This window comes from Aquila chrysaetos, chromosome 26 (assembly GCF_900496995.4).
Source record: "Aquila chrysaetos chrysaetos chromosome 26, bAquChr1.4, whole genome shotgun sequence".
Taxonomy (NCBI): Eukaryota; Metazoa; Chordata; class Aves; order Accipitriformes; family Accipitridae; genus Aquila; species Aquila chrysaetos.
The window spans coordinates 16,560,874-16,586,803 of NC_044029.1; the positions used below are offsets into that span (position 1 = coordinate 16,560,874).

General features: G+C 42.6%; 1 protein-coding gene across 2 annotated transcripts in view; it reads right to left on the minus strand.

Moving 5' to 3' along the window:
* HMGA2 (high mobility group AT-hook 2) overlaps window positions 1-25,930 on the minus strand; it is a 121,255-nt gene that overhangs the window by 86,067 nt on the left and 9,258 nt on the right. For both annotated transcript variants that reach the window (XM_030003180.2, XM_030003181.2), the window contains exon 3: window positions 23,619-23,669. In XM_030003180.2, coding sequence (XP_029859040.1) covers window positions 23,619-23,669 — 51 coding nt within the window. The remainder of the gene's footprint in view (window positions 1-23,618; window positions 23,670-25,930) is intronic.

Below are 25,930 nucleotides of genomic sequence, written 5' to 3' on the forward strand. Positions count from 1 at the left end.
CTATAGCCACATCAATTTCTACTATAATCATTATCAGTCATTAATGACTTCTCTATGAAAGTGAATTTTCAGCCCTGCTCGCCTAACACGTACAAAATTCCTTCCTGGGGAAGAAAGCAGCAAAAATCCCTGAAAAAAAAAAGTACTGAAAACCAGCTACATATCCATTGGGGGTTTTCTGTCTTCATTGTACAACTCATTACTACTAGTGCATCTATTACTGTTGCTATACTGATTTTTAATACATAAAAAGAAATTTTTTAAAAGCCATAAAATTCAGTAACTGCTATGTGGAGGTGATTTTAATCGCAACAAGCTAAGATAATGCAGCAATGCCTCTCCTGTCTGACCTACAAACGCCACTTACATAGGCAAGAGCAACACTTGGAAGTCCCAGGGAAGGGAAATGGTTTTCATGTAAAAGAGCTTGTCATCTTCAATTTAAATACAAAAACATTTTGCAACCCAACCAAAGAGACAAACATATTAAAATCAAAGTTTTGGACTTTAGCTGAACAAACAGCTTTTATTGCTTAGCTCTGCTAACTGCATTCTAGTACTAAAGAGCCATTTTGGTGGTAATAGCAAACAGACAATTCTACATCAGCACCTCATGACTATTCACAAATCTCCACTGACCACCACAGAAGGCAATGTTAATAAAGGTCAAAATTACCATCTATCTGCATAATCTCCTGTAAGAACCCTGCTGTAAAGGATCAACCAGTCTAATTGTTTAATGTATTTGTAAAAATTTGATTAACCCACACTAAAGTCACAGAAAACACTTCCATAGATTTTAAATACTTGAGTCGAGCCTGAAAGATGAAGGTACAATAGGTTCTTTATCAAATATTTTAGTTTGATATTAAATTATTTCCATTCCTTTAAAGAGTACATTAGCTGACTTATTAAATCAACTAGTTACTCATTTAAAATTACTTCCTCGGTTTGTGGTACTAGGAAATGACTCTTTAACAAGTATTCCTGAAAGTGTATCATTGCTCATTTGCTCGGTAAGATAAGCTGAAGCCTTTTAAAGCAGTGTATCAACTTGCAATTTTTAAAATAAAAACTGATGCAGCAATTAGCACTATAAACATGCAAACAAGTAAAAGATAGGATTGTACAATTCTGATTATCTCCCTAACCTTAACTCTTCTCAGTAACCCCACCAAACATTTACCTTTCATATTTATTTTGTAAAGTGGTACATTATCATTATTTTCCTGAAAGAGATTAGTTGCTGCAAAACTTCCTTTTCCTAAGCACTTCAAGAAAACCAGCACACATGTCAGCAAACTTAATGGAAAAGTCACAGGGAGCTGAATGCCACATGTAGGACACGCCACATTAAATGCAGCCCCAGCTGCATGCACGGAGAGTGAGATCGTTTGCCAAATCATTAAACATTGTTCTTAGCACATTCCATACATTTTATATATTCTGTAGATAGCACTCCGTATTATTTATTCCATATATATTATCCCATAATTTAACGATTTGTATCACATAATTTTCTCTTTAGAGATACAACATTTTTGCGACTAAGGACATAGACGTAATTGTTGATAAATGTTGTCGGGTTGTGTGTGACTTCAGGAGCGAGACGGACTCCTTTTTTGCAGAGAAATATGAAACTGAGTTACTTTGCTACCACCAGGTACAAACCAGCGGTGCCTTCCTCACAACCCGCGAGGGGAACCCGACCCACGGACAGCTCCGTCTCCACACCCGAGGACGTTCCCCACACAGTTGGGCATAAACGTCCAGCTGCCGCAGCGACTCCGTCACTGCAAAAGGAGTCAGAAGAGTTGGCCGGCTCTTTCCAGATGACAGCACGGTACCCATTTAAGATTCAAAGTCAAGCTACTCGAGGATGAAGTAAAAATCGCAATTAAAAAGAGAAAAGAAACCAAGTGATTTCACTGCGGAGGTTAAAATCTTGTCCTCGCTGATGTCTGCCAGAGCTATAATGGAAGGTAACTTATTAAAAAATAGGGGTTTAGTATGAGGGGTCACTACTGCAGTGTCTCTGCAGAAAAGGTTGTCACTAAAATTCTGGTTGTGAGGAAAGGAACATCAGGAGGAGATAAAGTTGATTGACCTTAAGTAAGCATTTGCATATTTTCCAAGCTTTGGGAAACAGCAAATGGTGGGGCTTTGGGTTGTTTGCGGGGTTTTTTCCAAATATAACTTGAATTTTTCCAAATATAACTTGAATCTCAGGCTTACAAACATTAGGATTGAAAAGTTTTAACTGCAATATTATTTTATTTTCTATACAATTATTTTCTATTTCTATACAATTTAATAGAATTTAATTTTCTGTTCAATTTAATACTTTCTATGTTCTACTAGTATTTTCTGTTTCTGTTATTTACAGTGAAAGATTCTCGCCTTGGAATTTCTTCAGCTTAAAAAGATGTATGTGTGTCTGTGTGTATATGGATATAGAGGAATGGCTGAAATAGAGGCACTTCAGAGGACCTCACTAGCCACATACCGGCCAATCTGTTCTTTCTCAGATGGCATCCAACTCACACAAAGGCGCTCTCTCCCTCATTTCTCATTCAGCATCTCATTCTGATCAAATCAGGTCTGGCTGATCCTTCCACGATTCCTCACCACAGCCACTCACAGCCTCCTGACGCCTCCTTCCAACAGACGAAGGCGTTATTCAGGTGCTACAAAATGACCGCAGGCCCTCAAGTATTTTTGTAACTTACAAAAATACACTAAAAGGTACTCACGGGCCACGGAGCTTTTACATATGTAACAACTGAAGAATACTTAACCAAAATGCATTCCCACTAGCCTCTGGAAGTACTCTTCACCAAGGCTAATGGAATAAAATACTCATTTAAGACAGAGAAGCAGCTAAGGAGAGGCTGAAAAAAATCAAACCCAGAACATGAGACCTAATCTCAATTTTTTAACGTTTAAACCTCTTCGCAAATGTGTTTGTCTCCAAGCCTAGCCCCACAAGCTGCGGGAAAGACAGTTTCTTTTTTAGCAGAGATGTTACGGGGCTCAAAATGAAAGAGAAGCTATTTACTTGAAGCCTGTGAGTTAAGCACTCCCAGCTGCGGGAAGCCCCGACTTGCAGCAGGGCTGTGGGTACGGACGTGTGGGTACAGAGGATTCCAGCCCACGCCACTCATCACTGTCATTTGCATTAACGTGTTTCACATTGCTGCTGGTGTAATCATTCCAGGTATAGTTACTGTGAAACTGAGACTAAAATAACCACCCACATCACAGCTAAAATACAGCTCTGCACATATAAAGGTGAATGACTTTGCAACAACTACAAGCGGGGTTGCAGAGTGCTTTGGGCGCATGCACGGACTGGGAATGGGGAGAGTGTGTGTTTGCCTTTATACATTGACAACCATAGGTTTTTCTAGGTACCTGATAAAAGCAACAGCTTTTCTTTTTATCCTCTTTGTCCTTTCTTGCACGCAAAAACCTCAGCAGACACTACCTGTTGATATCTGCGCATTTCCTCACCAAGCTGAAGGATTTGCTCTTTTACCTACACGGCCCAGGCAAAGCAGTACCTACTAGGGTAACTATTTCTAAGAAGAGCACCATTCCCTTACATTGGGTTTACTTGGGTGAAAGAGAACTGGGAAGAGGTGCCTACAGCAACCTGCGGCAGGCTGGAAGACCCGGCCCAGGGTGGAAAAAGGAAAACGCGATAGGCTAACAGGGGGAAGGGAAATCAAACACGAACCTTACAACCAGTCCTCTCCTTTCTTCACGGCGTGGCTTTATATTTGGACCACATAGGCAGCTCAAGGAATGGCTGATCACCTCTCATTTTGACTCATCAGTCCATGAGGAAAAGTGGTTAGTCACCTCAATTATACATCTACCCTAGTTCAGTAAGTACTACCCACTGGGCCTGAAAATAATCCACATCCCTGAAACAATGTCAGTACCACTGCAACAACCCTAAAAACTTCTTCTGCCAAGTACGTTTACCCTCACACAACTCTAATTTTCAAGCACCTGAAGAAACTGTACTGGGGCCAGAGTTGCTAAAAATGCCTAACGTTCAAAAGGGGAAAGGTACCATCCTGACAAACAGTTATAAGGTTACGCAAGAAATCTGATTAAAGTGGTCTGCACAAAAGGCCCTGCTCCCCAGGAGGACCGTTCTACCTCTTCTCCTCTCAGCTCATCAAAACAACGAGCAAACTCACACCGGACGCGTCCTCAGGGTGGACAGATCGAGAGTCAGCAACCCCTCCCAGCCAGTGCCGCTGCCCAGGAAAAGCCGTTTGTGGTTCTTACTCCAATACCAGTTGTGAGAAACCTTTCTGCTGTCTCGGGAGCAGCAAGCAGAAAATTCCCGTATGAAACCCAGTGCGTATGACTCCATTAACAGGCCACGGCTGGGCACAGAGGATGTAATTATTAAAACTCCAGGAAGCAGAGAGTCCCTGTCCAAACTTTGAAATGCTAGGGAAAAAAAAGTGACAAATCCTAGGGGAAATATTTCTGAGAAACTAAGAAATGGCGCCCGTGGGAAACTAAAGGGGAAAGGAAATTTGGAAAGCATTTAGAGTTAGAATGACTGGCCCCCACAGAAACCCCTCCTGTCGTTATCAGAAGAGGGAAATGAGAGTAAGACAAAGATGCCTGAAGAACACAAATGCAATTAAATAAGGCAAGACCTACCATAACTTATCAACTTTATTAATTGACATGTCCGTAACTATGAATCCTGTTTTGAGGTCTGATACGGGAGGAAGCTGAAGAACAAAGGTGGAGAGAGGAAAGCTCCACTGGGAGATGCTGGCCGTTTAATAGAGTCTCCATAAACTTGCTACCCCTTTCCAGGTGCTTTTTGGTAAAGATGCCCTGGGAAGGAAGGTGGGAGCGGGGAGAAGGTCGCTGCCACAGGGATAGAAAGTGGTTGCAGGGCGGCAGTTACCAGTCTGAAGTGAACCAGGGCCATGAACTCTGCAGAGAGCCTTGAACCGAGGCCAAAGCACAGGCACAGACAGACCTCCACCTCTGTTAGCAGCCAGAAAGAAGCGTAAGAAACATGCTCCCAGAGCTGCTCTGATTTGTAAGCTTTCCCAGCAACGTGCTCTGGGAAGAAGAACAAGGACTACAGAGATACGGAACGCAAAAGGATGGCCACAGAAACCATTTGGTTGCTGGGGGCTCAGTCCTGCACCTACTGTCCTGTTTGCACTAATGACTCCTCTGTACTGGGGAGGAATTAAAAACCCACCCACTTGGAGAGGCCGTAAGGCAGACGTGTTCCTGAACCTGGGGGAATGCCAGGACTCCTTCAAGGGGGCTTTATGAGCACTACGAAGCAGTGGAAGTGAAAGAACAGCCACAAACCCAAAAGTGAAGCTGGAAGTAGGAAACATCATCAACAAGATTTGGGAACTTCTGGCATCAAAGGTAAGATTATTCCTGGCAAAATCCTTTCAACCGTGTCACTCCGACAGCGAATGCGTGCCACTGAGTTCATCAGGAACATTCGCTGCCTACAATCTGAGGAAGCTTTTGCAAGAAACTCATCGCGGCTGTCAGCTACACGTGGATCATGCTCGCAACAAAGTCCTTGAGGAATCAACAGTGTCTTTTTCAATAACAGTTATACCTCGGGGGTTTGTGTTGTTTGGAAACAACACACAAGTCAGGAGGTAACTTCTTTCTGACAAACACAGCAGCTTTAAATAGCAACTTCAGCATTTCTAATAGAGATGTGAAGAACTCATTTCTGACAGGTTCATGTATTTTTACTGCCTTCAAATAATGCTATAGCCTTACAGGAAATCCTAACAACTGTTCAGCTTGAATCGCCTCTATCGGTACTGCACATCATGTGTTTGGGGTTTTTTCCCCTTCCCTCTCATTTTTTTATTAATGGGGTCATTTGCCTGAAAACCTGTTTCTTAAGAGTTTGTCTGTTCACTCTGCACCTGAAGTCATAATCCTTTGTTTACAACCTCACAAAGTGGAAATGATTATGATGTCACAAAAAAAAGGATTAGTAAAACTGCAAGTAAGGAATAAACAGATTGAGCAGATGAACTCTTAAAAAACAAAGAGGCTGTTTTCCTGCAACTATTCACAGAAACAAAAAAAAAAGAAAGGAAACAAAAACTTTCCCCCAAACCCGATCTATGACATACGTTTACACCATGCTGTCACAGACCAGGGACAGAAGAATTTACTTCGTGATTTTTGGTTCGGGAGCAACGTTCAGAAAAGTCTACTGGTAGTGAATATATTTGCTGTGTCTCGGTAGGATACTTCTAGAACACAGGACCTTACATTCAGACTACTGTTAACCTTGTGCGTCTCTTCCCTTCTCAACACAGAAAAAAAATAAATATTCTGTGGCTAATAGATGGATATTTTTTTCCCCTGGAAAACGATGCATTTGTCACAGTGATAAAATTAACCTTCTCAACGGAGTTCAGATCAAACTAATTGAAACTAACCCCCGATGGCTCCCACCTGCTGCGCCGTCAAGCAGAGTAACCGCCGCTCACGCGTCGCCACCACGAGACGCGCAGGGTCGCGCGGTCCCTCCCTCCGACGGGCGCAGCGAGGCACAGGAGAGGGACGAGGCCGGCCCGCCGCGGGGTCGGCCTGGCGGCCACAGGCACTCCCCGCGGCTGAAGCGTCTGCCTGACGGGGTCCGTCTCGGAGCGAGGACCTTGCCCGGCAGCTCAGCGACCCCGCCAGCCTCCCTCCTCCGCGACTGGCGGCCGCCGGCTGGAGCGGCCGGCTGGCAAATCCGTCCGTGGGCCGCAGCTGGCAGGTGAGGTCAGAGCGGAGGAGGGAGGCTGCGGCTCTGCGCGGCCGGGAGCCCTTCCACGCCACAGGCCTCGAGCGCTGCGGGCAACCGGGATCCCAGAGCCAACCGTGCCTTGACTCCATCCCAGACGGTTCCTGGATCACCAAGCGTGGCGTCTAACCGTGCCGACTCCCACGCCCTGAAGCGATGACTACCTTCCCCTCCCTTGCACGACAGACGCAGGCGCGTAGCCTGTCTCTGCACGGACACGGGATACCTGAACAGCAAGTGCAGCAGAGGAACAAGAACAGCACAAGCATCCAACACCTCTACGGCTGGTTACAGGGACGGAGCCTTGCTGTCTATTTCTCCCACCTTCCCAAGCTACGGCAGCAAGCACAGCGCGCTTGGATAGATTTTGGTCCCCCAGCTCTGCTCCTCTAGGTGACACAAAAGAAACACAGATGAAATTGCCTTTCACCTTTGTTTCGTGATTTAAGATAAAGAGCAGCAGACTCTTTGTACAAGGGTTAAAAATCCACTTAATAATGGGGAAAAAATCCCTTCCTCTTAGAAGCAAAGAGCACATGCAGGGCTGGGATGCCACCTGGCTCCCACCAAGACTTTCCAGACCAGGGCCCTCTGTCCTCCTCCCTTCACTTACTGCTGAGCGTGATGGGCAGCTGAAGTAAAGCTGGGGCAACTCTACTATTCACTGCAGGCTTGATCTGCCACAAAAGAAAACCTCTAAGTAGTAGGGACTCAAATACCTGTCGTTTCACTACTGCAAATCAGGAAACACCAGGAAAGCTGGTCAGCTCCACAACAAATTACTCTACCCAGCTGCTCAGCAAAAGGAGCTGCCCTAGCACAGTCGAATCCTTTTCAAAGACTGGCCACTCTCAAATTCTTTTTGTCCTTCCCCTCCCAGGTAAAACAGAGAAAAAGAAACAGAGCAACAGCAAAACTGACAGACTCATGACAGGCTTCTGCTTGATGGGGAGGGACCCAGCACACAGCTATATTATGCACCACAAGGGCTTCACCGTGACCAAGTCTAATATTTTACTGAATACTTCCATAAAAACCTAATGGAAGATCCTTAAACCTAATGCATCCCCAACAGATCAACTAAGAATTTGTGCATAAATTGGGCCCTATTATCAACTTACTCACTTGGACGACATTCCCAGTCATTAAAAGATTTAAGATAAAACAGGCTCACGTACATTGACAGGTATAGCATAAAAACACCGAAAATTTGGTTTGGAAGGTGCCTGGAGCTTATCTAGTCCAACCTCCTGCTCAAAGCTGGGCTAACTTCTAAATTGAAAGTTAGATCAGGTTGGTCTAGGCTTTCTCTGGTTGACTTTTGGAAAGGGGAGATTCCCCAGCCTCTCTGCAGAGCATGTCCCGTGCTCATCCTCTTCCACTGTGGAAATTTTTTCCTTGCTCCGTGGGAATCTCTCTTGCTGAAACTTGTGGCCATTGCCCCTTGTCCCCTTCCACCACTAGATAACGGGGGAAATGCCAGGGACGCAGCAGACCTGTGCAAGCGGGGGACAACGGAGTTCTGTTTCTGTTAGGCATTTGGCTAGGGCACAAATGACGCTCTCCGTTCACCTGCATCCTCAAAAGCCTCCACTCCCCATGGCCTGACTTTGTACGTAATCTGTGCCTCCCAGCAGGCTTAGAATGGGGAATGCTGATGCAGAATAAGGGCGAGCAACTTGCACATAGGTACAGCATGTAATTGTTTATCCCATCTTTCCACACGTCTCAAAAATAATTCTTTTTCAAGGTTTCAACAAGCATAATGTATTGTTCTCTCTATACTGCAGATCATTAATTTTAAGAGGTTACAAGCACTCTGCATATAGAGTTGGAGAGGTGATTCTGTTGTAAAGAATTAAAAATGACAATAATATTTAACTTTGGAAAACAGGTGCTAAAATGTTCTTTAAGAGATATTTGCATCTTCTCATTGAAGCGAATGCTTTATCTACACAAGCAACAACCACAGATCTGAAATAAGGAGACGTTTTGCACTTAGGAGCTACGCAGTGTTCATGAAAGCTTTGTGACCTCCTCAATGGAAGATTGCTTTTACTTTCATTAAATATATATATATATTATATCCCCAGTAAAAACAACCCGAAAGACATCAAACACCAGAAAAAATACATTGAAATAACATTAAGGATCTAATATAAATCCACAAAAGCCAGGAAATTCAGAGATAAAGAAAGACTTTCAGACGAGGGAAAACTTTCCAATATATTAAACTGGAGCATAAATTCACTTCCTCTTCACATGTTTGCTATCAAGTCATTCCAGACACAGGGGGTAAGTTCCTCCCTGGGGTAACTCAAGTGCCTTCAGCAGTACTACACCAAGAATCAATTTGGCCCTACAGAACTATGTCTTAATACGTTCTCTATTTCTGATAATTACCAAAGATATTTGAGTTTAAACAGCAACTTCCTCTCTTACAGCTCATTTTCCCATCGTTCAGAGACTGCTATAAAACTGAATTTGTGAGATCGCAATAGTTTCCATGATTACAGACGATGATGTCAATCGTGGGGTTATGACTTCATTGACAGACCGACTAGAAGGAGAACCTCTGAGAAGGAGAAAATCCACACTCAAATACAAATATATCTGAGATTAGCAAAGACAACACTGCACCTCACTGGGCATGGACATTTCCATCTGCATAAATAATATTCTCTACTTTTCACTTGAGCCAAGTATGAAAATGCCCCTTAAAAATTTCTGTTTCATTCATAAGTCATTCATGGTGCTGATGTGTTGCCACCCAAACTCGGTCTTGGTGTTAGTGCTGCGTGGGCCAAGCTTCATGTCAGCAGCAGTTTACATCACATGCTGCGGGTCCAATGCTTTGCTGCGCTTTCTGGAAGTGCAAAATCAAACGTACAGCTTAAGGCCGGATATGAAGGGAATGAAGTGATTTTGAACTGCCTTCAAACTTCCCATGATTCTGCCCTCGTCCTCACGCTGACATGGCTTTTGGCTCTGGGGTCTGGCTATTCCCTCCCTGATAAAGACAACCACAATAAACCAGTCACTAGGAGATCCCCAGGTGTCCACCTGAGCAATAGGATCCAAAAAAGGAATTTGACAGGGAAAACTGGAAGGAAGGGAGACAGGATGCAACCTCCTGAACCGCATCTTCCCAAAGCTAAGCCAGGTACATAAGACAACTACCCTGAACCTTGAGATACGCAGCAGGACTGCTGTAAACAAAAGAGCCTTCTGCATCATTTTTGTTTCTGAAAGAGGAAAAATGATTCTTCCTTTCAATCTCCTAGACTGCAAGAGGTAGAGGGGCCATGACTGAACCCCCCCAGCCATGTAAACAAAGAGCTGGATGGATAACTTAGGCACTCTCTCCCCCTGCACTGAAGACTGATATCAGTGCATGCGACACAACTGAGCTGAACGCCGGTGAGGTCAGATTCAGCCCAAGAACCCAGGAGTGACAATTTCCCATTGCTCCAAGTCCTATAGAGACTTGGGCTCTAGGTTCATTCTTTTTGTCCGTCTTCTACTCCTTGCTGCAAGACCTTCTCAAAGGTTACCTGAAATTTCTCACATTTAGTCTCGGACCAGATATTTGTTTTGTTGGATAGCTTCCAAATAAATCCAGTCAGATGTTTTTTAATTAAATAAACGCCCTTTTCAATTTTTCAGCCGCCCTATCATGCTCAAATTACTCAAAATGAGAACTTTTTCAAACCTTCTATCCATGACATTTATGTAGCCCTGAATGAGGAGAGCAGGCAAGCTAAGTATTCAAACGTCGACCTGGAGAAGACAAACAAACTGAGAACGGATGCGGCTACAGCTCCCCCCTGCCTCTGTACTTGTGCAAAGTGTCTGGAATGCTCACACTGCAAAAGTGCAAAGGAAGGACAGAATCACTCCCCTGGCTTTTTATTATAAGGCCACTAAAAACTTTTATGAAAAATAACAAGTGAACAAAAAATGAGGAAGCTAAATAAATCAAGAGAGTTCTGCCTCCCAGTCATTAGACACTCCAGATAATGGTTTTTGGGGGTGTAAAGAAGGGTGTACAGAGATTTGCAATGCACAAAGCTTGCTCTGGGACATTATTTAATTAACTATTTGAAATTTTAATCATGCAGAGCAAACCACAATGATTTATAATTATTTAAAAGGATCGTGATGACTCTAACTTCTCCCTTAAATAGCTTTCTTAGTGATTTGGAAGGATAGGATTAATAATCTCTTTCTTGGAAACCAGTGGCATCTGGTTTGTCTGCAGAGGCTCTGAGACCTTGTGCTTCCGGAAATGAGCAATGAAAGAGATGAAGTAGCTCCTGCTTGGAGCAAAATTATTATTAAGTATATAATTTTGAAACGTTTTAGTGTGCATGTGTGAACTTCAACTATAACATAATTTCTCTTTGTTGCTCTCTGTGCAATGGATAGTGCCTTCACCTAAGGAATTTTGATCTAGTTTAAACAAAAAGTACGATGCACAAAACCTCCTCACTGAAGATATGCTGCAGATTAAAGGGCAAATTCTTTCCCTTACTCAAAACCATAATCAGTGGCTTTTTGTCAGCATAACTAAGCAAGGGTTTCCAATTTATATATCACCATTTGTAACTATTTGGAGAGAAAATCCTAACTCCAACCAGGTCAGTTGGGAGTCTTACTACTGAATTCACTTCAATAGAGCCAATACTTTACACAGACTTGCCTTAAAAAGAATTTGTTTCGGTGGGTAATATACCCTCAGTATGTATCTACCTATGACCACAGCTGAGCATATCCTTAATGAAACATGAAAGAAGCAAGATCATTGAGGCATTTTCAAAACCTTTGTGTATCTTAGAAAAATTTGCTGAAGGTTAAAGTGCAGAGGTGTCCATATTCCAGCTTTCAAATAGTCCACTAAAGTGATTAAACAAGAAAAAACTTCTACTTTTTTAAGAAGCAATACTGTTTATATGGCACACAAGTTGCTCTGTAATAAAAAAAAAAAATCAATAAAAATCTCCTGTCTGCATCTCTGTACAAGTCTAGCCCACCTGCTACTCATGCAATGAGTGCTCAAAACTTCTTGATGTAAATAATAAATTTATCATATTCACAGCTAGATACAAATACTATTCTTGCTAAGTGGTAGTCACCATAAAGTTTCCATTCACCGGGTGCCTAACTTGGACATGTATAACCTTCATCCTCAAAGGACCTGAGTTTTGCACAAACATGGCTACGTGCACAATTTGTACAGCTTATAACCAACCATTACACACAGTTATACACCACATCAGTGGCACATGGAGAAGGGCTGAAATCTAGGCAAATGATGTCATTAGGAGTTTGGCCACTGACTTCAACAAGCCTAAGATTTTATCATTCGTCTCCTGGCTCCACATCCGATGTACCTGACCAGAGGCACCGTGTGTCACTGACAGACCATTTGTCCACCTATCTATCAATCAGACTTACAGATAAAGCTCGATAAAACAATTGTTGCATGCTTGAATGGTCATCCCTGACTGGAATGCGAAGTTTGCAAAAGAAGCACCTTAAAAATTGCATACACCTCTGCCTCCTCCACATAGTTTATGAATGTTAATGAATGTTAATGAATGCAAGAGTGCATGCCATGGCAGAGAGCGCCTTGTCTCCTCTGCATTTTTAATACTGTGATCCAAGTACTGTATGTACTTTGACAATGTGTTGTGTGAGTCGTTTTTTCAAGACCCAAACAGACAGTTGTCTGTGGAAGGAGAGTCCCCAGGCAGATTTCTCAAGGCCTTTAGCATCATTAACAGGAAACAATGCAGGAGGAGCAGCCAGAGCATGAATGGGTTCTGTGTGAATACTAAGGAAACCCCAAGAACATGTTAACACAATGCAACTTTGATAAGATCGTAATAGTGAAGCTCACATATGTGTTTGTATTACGTCTTGTAAAAGGCTCCAATTGCTGCCTAATAGGGTAATTGATATAACAGTCAAAATGGATTAGGATAATATATTGGGTAAAGTCATGATTTCTGCTGTATACAGGAACTACCAGTCTGACTGTTTTTTAAGCTCCCAGCAGTTACTCTGATCAGACAGGATGTAAAAATCTTAAATCTTGCCAATTCACTGATAATCTTAAAGGCTCCAGAACGGAGACTGCCACTACTGGTAAATCAATTTTAATCAAAGCAAACCAACCTCTGCGGACCAGACTCTGTTCTCATTGACACTGATACAGATACACAAGCAATACATTACTTCAAGTGTAATTCATCAGTACGATTATTTAAATCATCATTAAGCAGCGCCAAAGTCTGACCCTGCAGTTCCACAGTTCAACAGTTCTCAGGATTGACAGACTAGAATAAAACAAACTAAAACCAGCAAGTTTATTTTTAGAAAGTAAAAAGAAAAAGCAGAATAAAAGATGTATATTATGCATTACTAGCCTCCTAAAACTGCTATGGAAATAGCACACAGAGATACATAACTGAACTGCCAAAAAACCTCTGAAACCCTACAATAGTTGCAATAGTAACAGGCAATACCATTTGAACTGGTAAGAAAAAGAATTAAAATCACGTGCAAATAGATTACAGCAAGCTGTTGCCTGCAAAATTCTTGCAGCCATGCTATAAAACACACAAATAATGTCTTACGTGTGCAGAGATTTCTCTAGGGTGGGATTCGATCCACCTATTCTCCACAACTGCCTATCTCTGCAAGCTCCTCAGTTGCCTAGTATTTCCCTACTTAACCTCAAAGCCCTCTGCAGAGTGAAGTTTAATCAGCTGAACATGCTCAAAACTGTTAGTCTAAGGTAGCAAGCCTTACCTCCCAACCAACACTTCCTTCCATTTCAAGTTTCAGCTAACAGCCACCCAAAAGCCAGCTCCGGCCTCCGGAGAAACCTCCCAAGCTACGTAGGGTCGGGGCAGCGCAGAGCTCCGGTCACAGTGCTCATCCCCAACTTGTACGTCGGTGTCTCGGAGTGAGAGTGCTCGCAGGGGGCTGCCCATTAGTAAATATGACGAAGATTTAAACCCACACCTCCTATACAAGTGTCCTCATCACCAGCTCCTATGCTTTCCTGGATGAGAAGCATTCTCCAGCCCTTCTCTAGAAGCTGAAATGCCATGCAGAGAAAAGGCTCCAGAAGAAAAACAAGAAGAAAAGTGTATCTTTTGAGTATTAGTTAAGGCCCATTCTCAAATTGAGGCAGAAGTGGGGTTCCACCCTATGTTCTCCAACGCCTGCGTTTTAGATCAGACAAAAAGCAGCCCTCGGGATGCCACCTCAGATCTTTACATGGATGCCTAAAGCACCAGCCCAGGCTTCCTCTTCTTTTCTTCTTCTCCCGTGTGGCCCCACTACTTTGAAATGCATGGCTGAAAAGCAGCCCTGGGTCTAAAGAGTTGTCACCCCGACCAGCTCACAGCACACCACTTCTCTTGGCACGCAGGCTCAGCCCCGGCTGAGCAGTCCCTGGGGTCGCTCAGTGCTTCAGTTATTAGGCTATTACACTAAAGGTGGGCTGACAGTCCTCCTCCACAAAGTGTCCATCCTTATGGAAACCGGTCCTGAGCAGCACGAGGAGAAGCGCCGCATTTCTGGTTCCCCGTGCCCAGAGCAGAGGGGCAGATGCATCGATTCAGAGTAAGCTCAGTGGATCACCTCGGCAGGAGCAGGAAGCACCTAAGCTGGACGAATGGATCCCTCTCCGCAGCCCTTCTAAGGCACCTATTTCACAGCACTGGCTGTATACAGACTAAGTAAGAATGGGTTTTGTCAGGTAGATGGTATCATCTGTCCCTGTCCAGGACAGGCTCCTAAAATTCTAGTGAGGCAGCACGCAACTTGGGCAGAATGGACTTCCCACAGTGTCAGGCTATGAAAGAAAAGGGATGAAACCCAGCAATGCCTGTGCTGGGAAAACAAACCCACCTCCTCCTCCTGTCTGTCAGCTCAGGGTGGCGAGCGGCTGCCCTTCCGCAGCAGAAAGATTTCCTTCCTAGAAAGAAATCGCTGCAGGATCAAAACAACAGAGAAGCTGCCTCCCTGCCTCGCAGTATTGCAAAGAAGGAAATCATAGCCCATCACCAGCCTCCAGGAACAGCAAGGCTGGTCCGCATTTTCTGTGCGATCAGAATCATTCTGAACAGGGAGCAACAAAAGACTGCAGAACAAACAGCACGCTATCAGCATTATCAGCCTCAACCCCACGATTACGTGTCCCTCAACACACAGCCTTCTCATTCGGTCTGTCATCTTCCCAGGTCTCAGCATCTCCCGTTTCGGGGCTCCCCTGAAGACTGAAAATACCTGGATTCTCTCAGACCTGAAAAGATCTCTTCCTCCTTCAGCAGCAGTGTCACCGCTGCATCTTCAAACCACGGAACTGCGGATCCCAATCTGACTATTTAAACAGTACAGCCTGTGAAGTCACAGTTTTCAAATTTCAGTCAGGTTCTTGTCCCTCTATTTTTATTTTGTTTTTCCTTTGTAGTCTGATGAATATCTCAGATAGGTCTTGGGATAGAAAAACAGGTGCACTTGTAAATGCCATTGTAAACTATGCTCCCTCTGCGTCTTAAATTGGTTAGCACAAAGTAAGTTCAAGATAGCAGAGCAAGAATGCATCATACTAACTAAATCACATATAAAATACATTACCGTTGATACAAAAAGTATTTTTCCTTGCTCTATGTGCTACAAAACTAGAAGCCACCTCCTGGTGAGGATATTTTGCAGCTATTTACTGACAGAAGCCCACTTTCTTACTGAAAATCTAGCCTCATACCAAAAATCTAATACTGAACTGCAATTTAAAGTGAGGCTTAGTTGCAGGATTAAGGAAGAGGAAATAACAATACTTGCACTTAGAGCATGTAATGACTTTCATTCAAACACCTGAAAGCACTTTCCAAATATTAATTATCACAGTACTAGCCTCTCCCCAACCCTTCCAGGAGAGGATCAACCCTGCATTCCTTCGGCATCCACATCTCCTGCTTGGGTCAGTAAGGAATGCAGAGCAAAGCCAAAAGTATTACTCCTCTTTAATTATTATCATAACAACTGTTAATTGAGAGGAGCAAATTCACCCACACGGGGACTGACTGCCATTTGTAAGATGGCCCTTTTCTATCACTGGCAGAGAGTACATGGTATTTTCTCGTAAGGCTACTGCATTACTGGGGCTCACAGTATAAAGCAGAATTTGGCACAGATAAGTTAAATAAGCTGCACAATAATCAGAAATTACAAGAAAACCTAGAAGTCTTGACTCCAAATCTTCTGTCCTGGATCCCACTTCAGCACCTGGGGTTTCACTCCCTCCGCACCACTACCTTTGAAGAGGTCAGGGAATGGAAATGCCGTCTCTGGCTGAGGTGACCTGGAACGGCCCTGTCCCACGGCTATGGCTCAAGTCGGCTAGTCCTGGGAAGTGGAGTAACCACATCCAAAACCTTCAAAGGAACTAGGCACTTAGGTTTCGTGACTACATTTGCTGTTTACTGGATCAGTATCGGACTTGTATACGTAATTAAGGTACGAAGATGAGAAAATACCACCAATACACATCAAATACCTTTCAGGCTTGTATTTGGGTTTGGTTCAAAACCCTTCTGGTCCCAAATCTCTCCACTCTATCCTGTTTATAGAGAATACATGGATTTTTTTAATATCTTACTCATACCCCTCATTGCCCACCAGTTAGACATACGCTAGAGATACTGAGATACCCAGGTCTGAGTTTACAGAAACAGCTAAAACCCATGTATCGGGTTAAGATACAGAATTGAAAAGCGCCTTTCCCTCCCTCATCCAACCTGTTCGCAAGCAAGCTTTACTGAAGGAGGATGGCCTTGAGCTGAGGCACAGGGCAGGCTGCCAGGAAATCCGAGTTCTATTCCTGGCTCTTCTACAGATTTCCTTGGGCAAGGCAATTAACCTTGTGGAGTACATTTTCAATGGAGGTGAGGCCCAGCTTCTCTTTCTGCATTCATAACATTTTCAACGGTGAAAATGGAATTGTAGGAGCAAGAACGAGTGCCTGTACTTTCCACTACCCGATAGGTTTTCTCTGCCAGGTAGTTGGATGAACAATTGCTGATAACTAGCAACAAACCTGAGAATTCAAACACTGCAGGTGCAAAAAATGCCTCCTGATGCTGCCACGACCAGCCTCCGTGCTCAGTTTCCTTGTACGTAAAATGGGCAATGAGGCTTACAAAAACAAATACACAGCCAAATGGAAAACTAATTTTTAAAGTTCTTGAACAGCCATTATCTGAGATCATAAAAAAGAAACGGCTCAGAAATTCAATTTACCTTTCAGTCCAGGTGTTGTATTTTTAGTTTCTGCATTTTTTGCCCGTTAAAATTTCCTCTTTGGACCTCAAACAGAATAAAAGATTTGCCTTTAAGAATTCTGAAATGACAGCTAAAGTCAAATTATTTTTTAGGTAAACTGGGTATCTTTTAATATTCCTTAAGGGAAGTGGAAGTGAATTAGAGAATGAGTGAAATATCCTTTCAGTAATATAGATTTATTTTAGAAAAGAAACAATTTGGCTAAATTTTCTGTTGTGGCCTACAGGAAGACCTGCACTTGAAATAAATGGTGCCACATCTACTTATACCAACAAGAAACAGGACTCAAGATTCCAAGGAGGGACACTATTTGCTCAGACAAGCTTCTAGAGAACTGAAGACACATACCTCTCTGAACACAAGTGAGAGAGACCATATTTTTAGTGAATTTTTATGCATGTGATACAAGCATGCAAGATGTTTTTTCCCTTTCCCAGAATGTCGAATAGAAAAAAGGACAAAAAATGGCAAAAAAAGAGCATTAAATACGTTAGTCATAGGAGAAAAGTTCAACAGTCACTGCTTTTGTCAAAATTTTCAGGTTTTGAGAGATGATTTCTTCTACAGATCATCTGAACCGGAAAGTAAATGTACAGGCATAAAGCTTTTAAGGAGTTCAGTTCACGTCCTTCATCCACTTCTTAAGTTTAGGAATTCTGAAGAAGAGAGCTCAATAGTCTGGTTTTTGTAATTATAAAAGCCCCTTCAAGCTCTTTAGACAACTGAAACGATGACCCCTCCCAGGTGACAGTCTTGCCCACACAGATGTAAAACATGTCCATGAAAGAAGGTATTTTATATTACCATGTTACAAAATAGTATCAGTGACCTTCACAAAGAAGGTAAGGTAGTTTGGAAGATTAAAATAACAGCAACATGTGCAAATTTTCATGATGTGCTTCTCACGAAACAGGAACACCATAGATACTGCAGTCAGAAGTTGGAAAGACATAAAGTAACTGAAATGACATTATTTTTCCAAGTACGGGAAACCAAATTTTTATCTGTGTAATCTTCTATAATTACATACATAGCAACTTCCTTTTTCATTCTCATCCAATACACGTGATTTAAGTTTTACCTCAATCATGGTTTGCTCAAAAGGGACCATGAAGTAATTCATTCAAACAAATATATTGCCTCGTAACAATGGAATCTCTAGCCCAGCTTCGGAATGCACTGGTAAGCACCACGGCAGCAAAGCAGGGGATCTCTCACACATAGCTTTTGCTATCTACAATAAAAAAAGACTCGCATTGGACTTATCTCAGTTGTCCTTCCCAATGGCAAAAGGTTGCCATCTCCAGCCAAGAATCCACCATGCCTGTAACAAAGCCTTTTTTAGGCAGGATGGGCTATGATCTCAGAGCATCCTTCTCTCTCCACCGGGCAGCGAAGAAGCCTGCGTGACTTTAAGCACCTCCTAGACTATGACTTCATATGAGACAAAAATGACTGCACTGCATGAAAAATAAGCACAATTGGTTAAACGGCTTCACATCACAGAGCATGGCACTACCAGACAGAAACTTCTGCTTAGATAACGGTTTGCAAAGACTCATTATGGGCAAGAAATAGCTCAAAACATCAATGGGTCTTCTGAGCCAACAAGGTTCTCGTGATATGTATTCCTTCAACATTCAGAACCTTATTTTCAAAATCTTACAAGCGAACGAGGATTAGGATTCCTTGCCCTGACACAGGCCTTCTGGGACTACTGACATAGAAACATCTCACGAATTCCATGTTTAAGGTTTGATATCTCAGCTATGTCAAAACTGCAGTGGGAAATAATCTGAGGAAAAAGTTACTAGAACAAAAAGCATTTTTGTAATGATTTTTTTAAACGTGGTTTGGCACCGCTTAAACTAACTTTCAGTATAAAGTAAAATTCTGCCGTCATTAAAAAGGGGAAAACCTGAGCTTCAAAAGTACTATAATGTCTAGCTAATCATGATGGGATCAGATAAAGCTCCTGCTTAAGGAAATTAAGTTCATTTCTGATTATCTTTCATCTTCTACCAACCTGAAATGTGCTACCTAGATTATCTAGCAGAAAACAAAATTCTTGAAAGAGAGAGAGGTTTTCTGAACAAGTCCCAGTTGTTACCTGGCATCAGTGACAAGATGGCTACATGGGTGCTTCATGTGCACCCTGCACTTGGAAAGTCACCGATTCTCTTCTGCTGTTACAATCATGCAGCTTCCAGAACTGCATCTTTCCACCCTTTAAAACAGTTTCATAGCACAGCACCAGCCATCTCTCCTCCCCACCACAGTCCTGCCCAAAGCTGCAAAAAGCTCTGGACTGTTCCTTGATTTTTTGAGCAACTCTGCCATGCCATGCAGTGAATCTGTGGTTCAGGTTAGACAATGTGGAGGTGAAATCAGACAATGCCAAAAGTCTATCTAAAGACATAACAAAAACAATGGAAATAAAACACAAATAGGCTTTTAAGCATCAACTTCAGAATTGGGTTTCAGGTTTCTCCATTAAACTGATGCCTGAGAGCACCAGAAGTCTATGAAATTTCCAAGGGTTTTCAATGCAGTTCTTTGGAACAAACAGCATAATTGATTATTCAGTCTCCTGCTCTACTCCTAACCCTTCAGACCCCTCCTTTCAGTCAACTTCTAGACATACACAAAAAAATAAAATAAAAAACAAAACAAAATAAAATGGCTTTGACTATGAGCTCTTTACACAGGGTTATGTGAAGCCATTGGCAAAACCGTTTTGCTGATTCCACAAGCAGCAGCATGAGGGCTCAGTGGTGAAAACCTGGCACTGATGAACTCAATGACAAACCTTCCACTGACTTCTGGGAATGTGCATCTCCATAGCTATGAATTTGACTTTATGCCTATGCTACATAAAATAATTCTGCTAATAAGAATCAGGTTGCTTCATCTGCCTTTTCCAAACATCAAAGGCTATGTCTACAACACATAGACAATGTGGACCAGCAGGAAAAAAAAAAGGCTGGTGCTGAGGACCTAAGGTCCACACCACGCACCTTTCAAGAGGTTTTTACTTCATCCCAGCCTAGTCCTATGGGGTGAATGCCTACTGGATCCAATTTGGTTTCCCTCAAAAGGAATCCAGCCCACGAGCTCAGGGACTGCTCCATAGTGCACACTGTGAGTGGAGACAATTAGGAGATTCATTTCCAAAGCACACTCCTCATTTGACCTAACACACTAATGCAGCTGCATCCAAAGAGCTTAGAAAATGTTCCTGCATTAAAACCTCTAAAATTAAGGAGTACCAAGGTCATGAAGAGGTTTACCTCCCTCCCAGTTAATAGGACTCACAGCCTTCAATGCGCTTCACACACGTGCAGCGACCTACAGTGAAGATGAGTTTTACAGCAGCAGGCACTGTGTTTTTGATTCCAAATATGTTCATTTACCACCTGCATGATCCTTGTTATCATCAGGATTTTTATTCAATTAGCTCCCCGCATTTGGAAAGCTTTTCTATGTAGCCGAATATTTTATTTTCAGAAGAGTTTGTCAATCTTTACTGTCTGTTCTGCTGACAAAGGTCTTCTTTTCCTTGACAACTTTGCGAAGTACACATTCTTGCATTAAAAAGATCATTGGATGTCTCACACGCTTGTGATAAACTGGGCTACTCACCCTCCTCACTTGGGGTCTCCCTCCCCCTTCCCAGTTTTATACTAGTCAAAAAGATTTATTTCTCCTCTAAAAAATAATATATAAATAAATACATTGCGAATCACAAACATTAAATACTTAATTTGAACCGGCAGAAAGACCAGCTACCGGAATTCTACAGTGGTCTGTTAGCTCATATGTCTCTGTGTCTGCATATTGAAGGAAACAGCAGAAATAATACTTTACAATTTGATGAACAACATATGACACAGAACCTCTAGACTCGAAAAAAGGGTTACAAACTTAGGAAAATACCTGCCAAATAGAATTCTGCCCTCTCCACAAAAAAGAACCCTACACACTCCTTACTTTCACTGATACAGAACCTTCATAATTAAGGATTAATATATAAATAAATTGGATTAAAGAAGAAAATAATCACTAAGGACTTAATGGAAGTTTGGGTGATAAAAAGGGATGTTTTCTGAGTACGTGCTGGATGTCAAAATGGAAAGGATGATACTGTGCTATCTGCTTTTGGGGCGAATCCTCCCTTGATTTCAAATATTACCTTTGCTTATAGTTGGCACCATAATGGCTTATAATCATTTAACCACATTTCTTTCTGGAGCAAAATATAACATCACTCTCCATTTCATCGTGCACAAAGGAGGAACCCGTGAACCTAATTTAAACTGGAAAGAGAGAAGAAAGAGAGGGAAAAAAAGGCACATATAATTCTAACAGCCTATAGAATTATCTCAAGGCAAGCTGGAGATAGGAGCGTTATCTCTGAAAATCACAAGAAGCAATCATATCGTTGGAATAAGCAAATAAAAAGACTGTGCTTTCAACAGGCACAACAGCAAAGTAATACTGAGTTTGAAAACTTGCCTTATTTCAAAAAAATGAGTTGAGCTGTTGTATCAGTCTCACAATCAAGTAATGCATATGCCTACTAGCTAACCAATAATACCCATTTCCGCAAATCGGATTCTTCACTGGACAAACAGCCCATACTAAACTTAATGCTCCACTGATGCTGCCCGTTCTTTCTTCCCCATAAAGATACAAAACATTCTAGCCTAAAAGATGCCACAAGCGTTGTATTTAGCCCTTTTCACCAAAAACTCACCTTAATTTCTGACTATGAGTGCTTGGGAGAAAAACTCTTTTACCATTTCAGACTGCTGCATTTCCCCTTTTTGCAGAGCTCTTCCACCACCCCCATCTATCACACATTCCCAATTCAGTGACCCTCATAAACCAGCTATTTCTGCTGCTTCCCCTGGGATTGCACCCAAGGTGAGGATCAAGCAAGTAACACTCGGCATCCGCACGTGCAAGCTCCGAGGTGGACGGGAGGGAACAGACAGCAACCGCTCCATGTTTTACTGCTCTTGGCGTTTGCTTTCTGCAAGCTGCCTTTGCGAAGATCCCCAGCACGGGTAGGTTTGAATACACCACCTTGTTTCCTAATGCCAAAGAGCCGCTTCTTGTACCCGAAATCTGCCTGCCTTAAAAAGTAGAGGCGTAAGCAATACATGTAGTGCGTAACAGTCTGTTTTCTCCACAGCAATATCCTGGGGTACTTTATCACTGGACAACGCTACAGAACTATTTCTTAAAGTGACTGGTAAAGCCATCTCTCCTGTGTTTAGCTGCTGATACTCTGAAGAACCCCAGCTTGCAGTTTTAAGTACCTTCTGGTGCTGTTGGAGCTTTTGCAAGCATATACTTTTACAGCTGTATTAACAACTCTGCAGAAGAACTGAACAAAAGGAGGGAAGAATGACAGGACACAGAAAGGAAAGAGAAGGCAGAGTCAAATAACGGAGCAAAACTGAGATGGGGAACGACGGATTCGAAAAAGTATTTTAAAGAAAAACGTTGACCAGAAAAAGGGAAAGGGAACTGGAAAAGGGAGATCAGAAATGTTAACGTGGGATGGAGCACACAGCCACACCTTACTATCTTCTAATATCCCATCATGTTTTCCAAGTGACGTCCCCATCACTTTTCTTTTGAAAGCGTACGCGTAAGTGAAAGACATGCAGAGGAGAGGTGCACCAGGCAGACTCATCAGCTGTAAACATCAGTGAGAACACAGAATTTCAAGTATCTGAGACTGAAATCTTTCCATGCCCAAAGAATCAAACCACATGTGTCCGATAGCCACGTCTACAGACTAAATGGCCAGGGAAAGAGGGAACTTAATGAAACATATTACCAGTCGTTACAATTATATGAGGCATGAATGGCCCAGAATGGAAAAACTTAATTCTAAATGCAAATATCCTGCTGTTCGTTTTTTGTTCTTTCTCACTGGATTTAAGGAAAATATGCTGTGTTTCCAGGCAATGTAGGACAAAGTTTCGGTTTTTAAACTTTTATCTTGCGCACACTACGTCTGAATGTTATCACCTCTCTTAATCACCTTCTGATGTCTGATAGTGCCCCTTTAACCTTTGTTACTCAATTACTGAACAAGTTATCTCATTGTTACTCTCTTTTGAAGGAAGAGTTGTGCCTCTTTTCATGCTGATAAGAGACACATAAATATTCACTCCCAGCAAACATTTAATAGTAAAGTATCTTGAGCAAACTACCAGAGTCTAAAGGTAGGAAGCTGTGCTTAACTCCTCTGCTATCTTAACCCTTTAGTCAATCCACCAGAACAAACAGACACAGAAGATGGATGTTCTTTTTCACAAATGAAGCAGAAATAATTCTTCTCTTGAAGAATGGACTTTATAACATGCTTTATAACACAGCAAATAAATCAAACGACTGGAAGTGAAATACCTACCCATTTTCTGGGCCGGCCTCTGGGTCGCTTTTCACCAGTGGCTTCTGCTTTCTGTAAAGGGAAAAGAAACGCAACGTATTTTATACCTCAGCATTGCTCAACTGCCTCAGTAACTAGGAACTCCTTTACTGTAAGATCACCCACCACTATAGCTCTTGGGTGGCACCGAGCCCCCCTCCCGCTCTACGGGGTTTTCGGCGGAGCGTGATTATGTTGCTTTTTCTGACATTTCCTAGCCACTGTGGCCCGGGGACGCCTCACCCGCGCCTACGGGTGCCCCCAGCCCTGATATCCCCCCCCCGTGCCCACGGGCACAGAGGAGCGTGCCCCAGCAAAGCCAGCAGCCCAGTGCCCGCAGTACGGCCAGGGGAGCGCGGCCCCCGCCAGCCAGGGGCAGTGTGGGAACCCCAGAAACCCCAACACCATCAAACCTCGTCTTTCACAGGCTGTCAGAAATTACCTGAAGATACTAAATGAAAAATACAGCCTGCTTCAAGCCTGAACAAAGCGGTTTATTGCAGCCAAATTCTTTCTTTTAGCCTCACGATGTTCATGCGTGAAATGGATTTGGACAGACTATCGCCATGAACGCGTGCGTGCGCTCATACTGGGACATAGCGCCTCTACTTCACATGAAGTTTTCCAGGTAAGAGCACATCCTTAAGCTGTAAGCAAACCTTTGGCTGGTTCAAAACACACCTTCCCTTTTTGGGGTTAAGGCAACACCATGGAAGGTGCCCTAGAAGTGACAGCTATATTTATGTAAGCCCGGCAGTCGGTCCTGGAGCTCTGTGTAAAGGAAATACAGGTTCTCTAACAGACTCTTCCATTAATTCACTGCGTGACACTGTAAATACTACTACTTACGCGCTACACTAAGATACTTACAGGCTTTAAAATGAAAATTGCAGGTTATTTTCTCTAGGTAGGCTCTGCCCACGCATACACCTCATCAAGTGAGTAATCCTGTCCCACTGAGGGTGATGAGGATTTTGCCACCAGCTCTAGTGAGGGCAGGACTCGCCACATACAAAGTCCCTGAGAATGAAGACTTTTAGTACACACTCTGTAGATGTGATTCCACATTTCCATGAATTGCTTTTTTTCTAGTTAACTGTATGTGTATTTGATTTGCCCTTAGAAATCAACTGTGTCATTAAATAAATCACTTGCTGGTCAACCTCTGTAACATATACTGTAACCTAATGCTCTGTAAAGCGGATCCCTCTAAAAGAGAACTTGAGCTGAGGAAGTAGTGGAGGAATCTCTGGAAAAAAAAAAAACTGCCCTGCGAGTTAAATGCAATTACTTTGAAATAAATATCTCACCAAGAAGAAAACTGTGAAAAATAAAATTCACACTCCTAAAGGGCAAAATTATCACTCAGACTTGTTAAAAGAGGAAACTTGCTCTTTAATCGTTTATACCAGCGTTACATGTAAGGTGAAACCCTCTTATGAGAATACTTGTTAAAGTGCATTTACTATACACCGTAGCTGTCTATTTCAGAGTTTTGTTTCCTTTTAAAGTGTTCATTTCTTTATACCTTAAAACCTGAAGGATGCAAAACAAGATGTAGTTTAGTTTTGACAAGCTGTAGCCCCCTGCATTTATGTTTATTTCACAAAACACTGGCCACAACTCTTAAAAGAAAATATTGCTTAAAATTGTTCATAACAAATCAACACCTGACATGTTATGAAAGCACAAACGCCGTCTATTTTCTTCTGTATTTTACCGCATGTGAAGGAAAGGCCTTTTTCCAAAACTCTATGAAAAAAAAAAATTACCTTTTGGGGAACAAAAACTACCTTGGTCTCGCAATTAAAGTTCCTACAAACCTGACACAAATGGTAAGTTTAACGGCAGCATATAATCTAGTTTGATGGGAAAGAGAACATGAGAGATTTCTTTGAATAACTAATCTTTGCTTCCTGCCATAAACTGTCACGCAGCGTGGCCGCTTGCCACGAACAATGCGACGCTTTACCCTGAGGAAGGTCCATGTCAGCAGTGGCCAGTGTTCCTGCTGGCTAGTGCGGGTATCAGTTTGTCAAATGCTCGGGGACCCCTCGGATTGAAAGGCACTATATTCCTGCTGTATACGATTTCCACCTCATGTTAGAAGAATAACATTTCCATAGTTCTTATCAAAACCAAATCTTCCCCAGAGGTGAGCTGAGCAAACAGCGGGGCATGCCAGAGACGTTGTTTCGGTACAGAGCGATTCTGTAAGTAAATAGGAAGGCTTCCACAGACTAAACTGCAGAAAATGAACGACAAGAACCTCCAAAGTGGACGTTTTTATCTCC